The 8,294-nt window shown below is 34.0% G+C and overlaps 1 protein-coding gene across 1 annotated transcript; it reads right to left on the minus strand.

Annotated features, from left to right (window-relative positions):
* Positions 1-1,116: 1,116 nt before the first annotated feature.
* On the minus strand, positions 1,117-7,893 carry LOC110890656 (cationic amino acid transporter 6, chloroplastic). Its single transcript, XM_022138275.2, has 5 exons — positions 7,479-7,893; positions 6,865-7,087; positions 6,413-6,761; positions 2,326-2,560; positions 1,117-1,861 (listed from the first exon to the last, which is right to left on the minus strand). Exons 1-5 carry the CDS (start codon positions 7,870-7,872, stop codon positions 1,293-1,295), a joined length of 1,770 nt encoding a protein of 589 aa, XP_021993967.1. The 5' UTR covers positions 7,873-7,893; the 3' UTR covers positions 1,117-1,292.
* Positions 7,894-8,294: the final 401 nt, after the last annotated feature.

Here is an 8,294-nt window from a genome sequence, read left to right on the forward strand (position 1 = left end):
GTACTCCCTTGTCTTTCGGTTATCAACGCCACCACATGATGCGTGATTAACCACCCCCCTCTTTTAATGTTATTTTCACGAAATTAGTAAAATAACATTAAAATTAGTGCACTTTCACTTTTGCCCCATATATACATTATATGCGCATACCGCAAGCGACGCGTAAAATTGTGTCTAAACCTTATCCTAATATCTCAATGACCATTAAATAAGAGTTTGGTAAATGGCAAGTGACGCTATACTCATCTTTCGTCTAGGAAAGGCGTTAAACACCGCTCTTGGGGCGTTAAACCCAAACACCAAGCATGCATATGTGAAGCCCTTCACCGACGCTAACACTGTGTTCCAGAGTTTACTAATCGAAGGAAAGGAAAAGAAACGAAAAGAAAGTAAAAATATATTGTGTTCCAGAGTTTCATTTACGGAAGGAAAAGAAAGGAAAATAAAACATGTCGTGTTCCTGAGTTTCATTTAAGGAAGGAAAGGAAAGGAAATGAAAGGAAAACTAGTCTAAATTCTTTAATTTTTTTATCCTTCAGATTTGGAAGGAAATGGGGGAAGAGACATCTTTTTTTTCCTTTCTCATCCTTTCCTTTCTCACTTTAATTTTCTTTTCTTTTCTCACGTTAAGTTAACTCGGGAACAGAGCGTAAGAGGGGGAAGGGTGTGGGATCTACCCTATTGGCCTGTTCCAATAAATCACCTTTTTTTCCTTTTTTTTTAATTTTTAATTAAACCACAACTTGATTGTTAAAGGATGACTTAGTTAAAATCCATTATCTAAGTGATAGTGACGTGACGGACCGTTATCTAAGTTAAATCACTATCGGGTAGCCTTAGGTCTATCTTTACAAACAATACATGTACCATTTATCGATCATTAAGGCTCCATTGAACTTGTGAATAATTTTATAAATAAAATAAAAGTTATAGGCACACCGGCCATCAATAATTGAATTTTATAGTTGCACTAGAAATAAAGATGTTAAATGTGCGAGGGTACGTCCATTGGGCAGCGAACCAAACTTAAAGCACTAAAATGCTTATCCACCTGCCCATCCATTCACATTCACATTCACTAAGCAAGCAACTTGCCAAAATCCATCATTCCAAATATCAATATAAATATAAGATCTAATTATATATTGCAACATGCATGATGTTAATTAGCATAGCATGTCAATTAAGTCACTAGATATATATTTAACAAATTTGATGGTACCATACCATATATTTACCTAGTTCCTAAATACTAAATTCATAAACTAAACTAGTTAACCAAAAACAATTGGTTATTTTTGTAATTTAGGAGTGAGGTCCTCAAGTTCAATAGATTCCTTGATCCCACTTTCAAGATTCACAATCCCTTCTTCCTCGGAATCAAAACTAGCATGGACACTATAAGCAAGATAAACAACTACCGCGAGAGCCGAAAAGAAGCCAAACCGCGCATAAGAAGGTCCATCGAGATTTCCCAACAAGAATATGTTCAGAAAGATCGAGACACATGGTATCCATGGCATTAACGGTACCCCCCAAAACTCGGGCTTTCTTGCTTGGGGGACGGCATAATTAAACACAACCACTAATCCACATATGACTATGAAGCAAGCACCGAGGACAAAGAACTTAGGCTTGCCAGGTGGCACTAGCCACCATAGTAAGGTGAATATGACCGAAGTGCACGAGAAACAAATCAAGAAGGATAATGTGGGCCATGGGCTCAGGGTCTCAACCGATACATAGCGCCTGTAGATGACCGCATTTGCAACCATAAAGAAGACGAATAATGTCCCGATTGAGACAAGGTTGAGAAGGACATCCAGCTCGGTGAAAAGAGCAATAACCGCCGTGAAAATCCCTGAAAATTTAAAGTTGGTTTATATCATAAACAAGATGATTGTCTTTAGAAATAAGTTCTAAAAGTACATAATAGGCAAAGTCAAAGTCAATGATCTGTTTTTACCACTTAGATTCTATTTAATCATATAATCCCATTAATGATTTAAAAAACTACACAAGACCCACATCATGCTGCAGATTGGCCTTCCAATACAGGAATAAGATAAGATATTTCTGCAAAAAGGACTCACATGATTTTGCACACAAGAAAATACCACTTTAAAATAGAACATGGTTCTATGGGTAAAAAGTTTTTATATGCCTAATCAATGATGATCAGCTTTCCTTTTCAAGGACTTTCATATGTTTATGAGTTTATCCACTTCACTATTACTTATATTTATAAAAGTGGCCTCATTAACGACAAACCTACAGGTACAACACTAAGAACACACGACTTTTTTAATATAAATATAAATGTACCAAGAAAAGCGGAAGCATTGACAGGCGTTGATGTTTTTGGATGGACCTTTGCAAACCAAACAGGGACGATGTTGGACCGCCCAATCACACAAAGGTATCGAGCCTGTCCCAACATTGCTACCAACAATGATGTTAGGATCCCAAAGCTGGCCCCCACGCCTATCACATTCGACACCCAATTCAGTCTATTCGATTTGTCTACAAATGCTCCAGAAAACGGTGCTTCGGGGTTTATCTGCAAAAGAAAGCATCTCTCAATAATGATAAACTAGTTAAATTCCCCCGCACGTTGCGGCGGGTATCATTCGGTATGGGTTCGATTCATTACGACATCGATACGGTATCGTCACTCGGTATATAAAACGAAAGATAAAACCCAAAAAATAAAGTCACGATATGACCAAAATAATATCAATATGAATTATACATATTAATAGGAACCGGAGATGAACAGTAGTTCAAGATTTTTTTAATATTGTAGTTTTTTAAGTTTCCATTATTTTATTATTATATTACTTTAATTTATTATTTTATTGTTTCCTTATTTTATTATTTTAAGTTTTCTCATATATTATTTAAGATAATGTCTTAGCAACAATAATGCCCTGTTGATCTCGACTGTATAACATCGGTATAAAACAGATAGTTTTGATAACATGTACATTTGTACTTTGATTACATGTACGTTACGATTCACAACTCAATTACAATACTTTATTTATCGAGAAGTAGACAACACGTCGCAACAGTATACTCGAAGTATTATAAATTATAATATCTTAAGAGTTATGATATAAAAACAATATATGCTTAAAATAAACTAATATAACAAAATAGTTAAAAAGATTAAAACCTAAAAACGTTATAATATAAGAACAATAAACAAATAATATTTTACTATTCAACGTTAGTTTGTTTCCTAAAAATAAACTAATATAATAAAATAGTTAAAAAGATTAAAACCTAAAAAAGTTATAATATAAGAATAATAAACAAATAATATTTTACTATTCATCGTTAGTTTGTTTTAATTAATTTAATTAATTTAATTTAATTTAATAATAGATTTTGCCCGCCCGTGTTGCGATCTAAAAAATTAAATTGAGTCAACCAATTAAATTAAAACACTATCATACTTTTGCTTGACAAAAAACAAAACCGATAGAAAAACAATAATTTTAAACGGGGGAAAAATAAAAATTACACCAAGTCAAACAATTAAAACAAAGCACTACTATAGTTTTGTAAAATAAAAAAAACTAAAACGATGGCATGACTGTAATTTTACACTGGGGTCAAAATCGTAATTTGACTGGGAAACCAAAGGAAAACGATGGCAAAAATGTAAATTCAGATTGAGGGAAAACTGTAATTTGGCTGGGTGGGGAAAAAACAAAACTATGGTAAAACTGTAAATTTAAACGGGTCAAAATCGTAATTTTGAATCGAGGACAAAACGGTAATTTTTAGTTGGGGGCGAAAGCATAATTTTATTTTGAACATGGGGTAAAATTGTAATTTTGAACTGATGGCAAAATCGTTATTTTAAAGCGGGGATAAAATCGTAAATTGGTTGGATAAATGGGGGAGTGTCAGTCAGCTTCCCGACACTATTCCCCCATCTTGTGTCTGTAGTTATACACTGGGGCAAAATCATAATTTTACTTGGAAAGCAAACAAAAACGATGACAAAAATGTAAATTTAAATTGAGGGCAAAATGGTAATTTAGCTGGGAGGAACAAAACAAAACAAAACTAATGACGAAACTGTAAATTTAAACAGAGCAAAATCGTAATTTTGAACCGAGGGCAAAGTTGTAATTTTTAACTGGGGCAAAAACATAATTTTATTTTGAACTGGAGGTAAAAACGTAATTTTAAACTGATGGTAAAATCATAATTTTAAAGTGGGGACAAAATCGTAATTTGATTTGGCCTAAAGCAGATGAACTACTGTTTACCAAATTTCAGAAATCTTACAGAGTTAATTAATGAAATAATTAAATAATAAAATAATGAAATAATCAAAAGTATAAATAATGTTATAGAGTGAATTTTTTTTAACGGCCAACAAACTTAATCTCGAGCACTCTTGGGGAACTCACTGGACTAACGGAGTACTCCAAGAGTAACCCAAGTCTACCACCAATTCCGGGGAAAACCCGGTAACCCGGACGGTAAAATTACCGGTAAAACCCGTTTGGCTCAAGGATCCAACACAGGTTTCCCTGGGTCTCCTATCATTGCACACCAATGCCTCACTCTGCACTAAGTGAGAGTCGAACTTGCATCTCTAAAAAAAATGCAAGCCCTCCACCACTTGATCTAGAGATCATTAGCCCAACAAATATATTAATATGGAGCACTCTTTCCTTCGTTTCTTCCGAATTCATCCCTTCTTTTATAATAGACGCCTTCTTTCTTTTTCTTTCTTCTGTCCTCCTCAAATAATATATCAGCCGCCTTTAATATTCAATTTGAAAACACTATTCATCAGAACTTTGTGTTAATATATATAATTGTTGCTCTATAGGCAAAATCTTAAAGCTCAATAGAGAAGACACATGTTGTGTTTAAGAAGTCACTTTCAGAAATTATAACCTTTTTTTCTATTTCCTTGTAGATCTCAAATCTTTTTATGAATCGGTTGTGAAGTTCTTTTTACATATAAAAAAAATTAGATGTCACAATTTTACTAACCGTTTATCGAACCGGTCAACTCTGATGCTACGTGTCAAATGAATCAAACAAAAAAAGTAACGTATAAAGGATACATGTAAGACATTTTTAAAAGTCGTTTATTATGAAGCGAAAGGTTTACAGCCTCTAAAAGATTTGTTTTTAATCAATATTACCACAGATATCCGAATGTTTGCCCCCACAAAAGCGTGTGGGTTCAAATCCTTACAAGTACAAGGCTAGATTGTATTTAGGCGTAAAAAAAATATTATTAAAGGAGCTAGTTTGACCAATTTAAAAAAAAAAAAAAAAAAAAAAAACTAATTACGACAACATAAATGTTGAATGATACATGTCTATTTACATCAATTTTTAATTACTTGTAAGTACACAAGTTAATGATTTATAAAATGATTAAACACAAGCACTCTACTTCTATTCTTACGCAACACAAAAATTTTAACTTTAAAAAATATATTAGAGTTAAATTCCATTTTAGTCCCTGTGGTTTGGGTCATTTTGCCAGTTTAGTCCAAAAGTTTCATTTTTCACCTGTGGGTCCAAAAAAGTTTCATCGTTGCCATTTTAGTCCATTGGGTTAACTTCAACCATTTTTTTGTTAACGAGAAGGGCAATTCGGTCATAATGACCGAATTACTCTTCTAATTAACAGAATTACATATAAAATGACCAAATTGGCCTTTTCGTTAACAGAAAAAATGGATGAAGTTAACCCAGTTGACTAAAATGGCAACGGTGAAACCTTTTTGGACCCACAGGTTAAAAATGAAACCTTTGGACTAAACTGGCAACATAACCCAAACCACAGGGACAAAAATGATATTTAACTCAATATATTTTATTAATCTAACAATACCTACAGTTGTTTTACAGAAACAAAAACTTTTAATTAAAAAAAGACAAAGTATATTCCGTTCTTAAATTCAGTGCGAGTATTAAAAATTATATATGTTTTTTATATCATCAATAATTAGTCAGTTACTTAAAATATTTTATTTCAAAACCGAATAATCAAAAACATATACGCCAAAAGTAAATGTTACCTCAGTTTATAAAAAAAAAAAAAAATCAAAAGCATTACAAACAAACTAAGTAATTATCAAAATGCATATTTTATATCTTTAGTCATAAAAATAACCGAGATATATTTCACACGCAAGTACTAATCCAAAAGCTTAGTTGTCTTGCAACTACAAGCACCAGCTAGACAAACTAAATGACAACACTTTAAAATAACAAGTTTTACTTTTTTTAGAAAATGCTTTAAATACGTGTGACATGCAAACCAAGCGGTGGTAAATACATCATCAACCACAAGCAAAAAACACATTTACTTGTAAACAATTATTATCATTAACTCACTATTAATTGCAAATTAAATACATACCAGATCATACGGTAGAAGCATGGACATTGAAGTGGCCATCAAACAGTAAAGAACGGTTACAAGAATAACACACCCGGTTACTCCGATAGGGATATCGGTAACCGGATTTTTAACCTCCTCTGCCAGCGTCGAAACCGCGTCGTATCCAATGTAACTAAGGTAAACCAAAGCAGCACCGTTAAACATCCCCGAAGCTCCGAATGGGAAGAACCCGCTCGGACGGGTTGGGTCGGATGGTTCGGTGAAGTTCTTAGAGTCACCTCTCCAAAACCCCATTATGATCACAAACATTATGAAGATAATGTGAAGTGCCGTTAAAATCATGTTCAGTACCGAGCTTTCTCTCGTGCTGTAACCAAAATTAAAATTTAATTAACCGTTTATTTTAAAATAACTGGTGTCAAGTAAAGTAGAGTAGGAGTAACATTATTTACTGTTTAAAAAAAAGGAACCTGTAACAGATGATGACGGTGAGGATAATTATCACGAGAACCGCGATGAAATCGATTTCGTTGAATCCTTTCGGGAGAGATGTTATGGTTATCCTCCATTTGGATTCCGCAGAAACACCAATGGCGGTTCCAAGATACGTCGTGAAGCTTCGCGCGACTGCCGCGTTGGAGAACACGTAATCCATTATCAGATTCGCTCCGGTTAGAAACGCCATGAACTCTCCTGTAACAATAAAAATTAATCAGCTAACTAGTTGCGTCACGTGTCAACAATATATCATCATTATCATACTTAGTAAATCTCACTAATAACAAATTTAAGGTAGAAAGAATAAAATATAGATATCCGTAGAGAGAAACTACTTCTAGTGAGTTTAATATAAAATATTATATTAACCCAATATTCTTTTTTTTTTCTAGCTTCTCTTGTTTCACAAGATTCTATTTATTAATTTAAAAAGTTTTGAAAATTAAGTTGTGTTATACATAATGTCCATTACATTTTATCTCAAAATATTTAATATCGCTTTATATTAGTAATTATTTAATATTTTCTATATATAACATGTGTAATACAAACGTTAAATAACAATAAAGGAAGGAAATGAACAAACCGAAAGTGACTCGGATATAACTAAAGGCACCGCCAGCAACCGGCATGTGAACGGCGAATTCAGTGTAACAGAAGGCAGAAAGTAGGGCGCAAAAACCGGCAATGGCGTACGATAGCACGACGGCAGGGCCAGCTTTGTCGTGGCTAGCGGTGCCGGTGGTGACAAACACGCCGGCACCGACCATTCCTCCGACACCAAAACAAATCAGATCGTACCACCGGAGAGTTTTCCTCATGCTTCCGCCGTAACGGAACCGAACATGACTTGTTTCGTCGAATGTTGTCGTCACCGATCCCGCACGACGGACGACCCGACGCGGAGTGTCGCGAAGAGCATTCACGTATGATTTGACGGATGAGAAAGAAGAACGGTTGCTTTCAATCGCCATTCTCATTGTTTTTACTCTCTCACTATATGTAATGTAGTGTGTGTATATGTATATAAGGAACGAGATATTATTTTATAACGACACCTTGTGGATGTGAAAATGACAAGGGGACGGTAAAACAAACGGCGGGCGAAAGTTTTAAAACTGGTCCTTGTAGATTATGTTTTTTTTCTATACAGTCCCCTAGAAGGACAATAATGAATAATCCACCCTTTTAGAAGTTATAGTTGTGTTTCTAAGTTGACAATGATAATCCACCACTAATTACACTTGTATTCAACTTGTAAATGATTACATCAACCACAATTGACTTCTCATGTATCATTTGTAAGATATAAATTTAACGGGTTATATAATAATGTATTAGAGCATCCACATCCTAACCATCAAATTATGTGAGGAGGGGTTTTTATATTATAAAGGGTATA

Source organism: Helianthus annuus, chromosome 14, assembly GCF_002127325.2.
Source record: "Helianthus annuus cultivar XRQ/B chromosome 14, HanXRQr2.0-SUNRISE, whole genome shotgun sequence".
Taxonomy (NCBI): domain Eukaryota; kingdom Viridiplantae; phylum Streptophyta; class Magnoliopsida; order Asterales; family Asteraceae; genus Helianthus; species Helianthus annuus.

What these genes read in the sequence shown, in the direction of transcription:
- LOC110890656 (XM_022138275.2), bottom strand. Translation starts at nt 7,872, where the DNA reads ATGAGAATGGCGATTGAAAGCAACCGTTCTTCTTTCTCATCCGTCAAA. An exon ending in ACCGTCATCATCTGTTACAG is followed by an intron (nt 6,762 to 6,864) that starts GTTCCTTTTTTT and finishes TTTTGGTTACAG; the next exon opens with CACGAGAGAAAGCTCGGTAC. An exon ending in CAATGCTTCCGCTTTTCTTG is followed by an intron (nt 1,862 to 2,325) that starts GTACATTTATAT and finishes TTAAATTTTCAG; the next exon opens with GGATTTTCACGGCGGTTATT.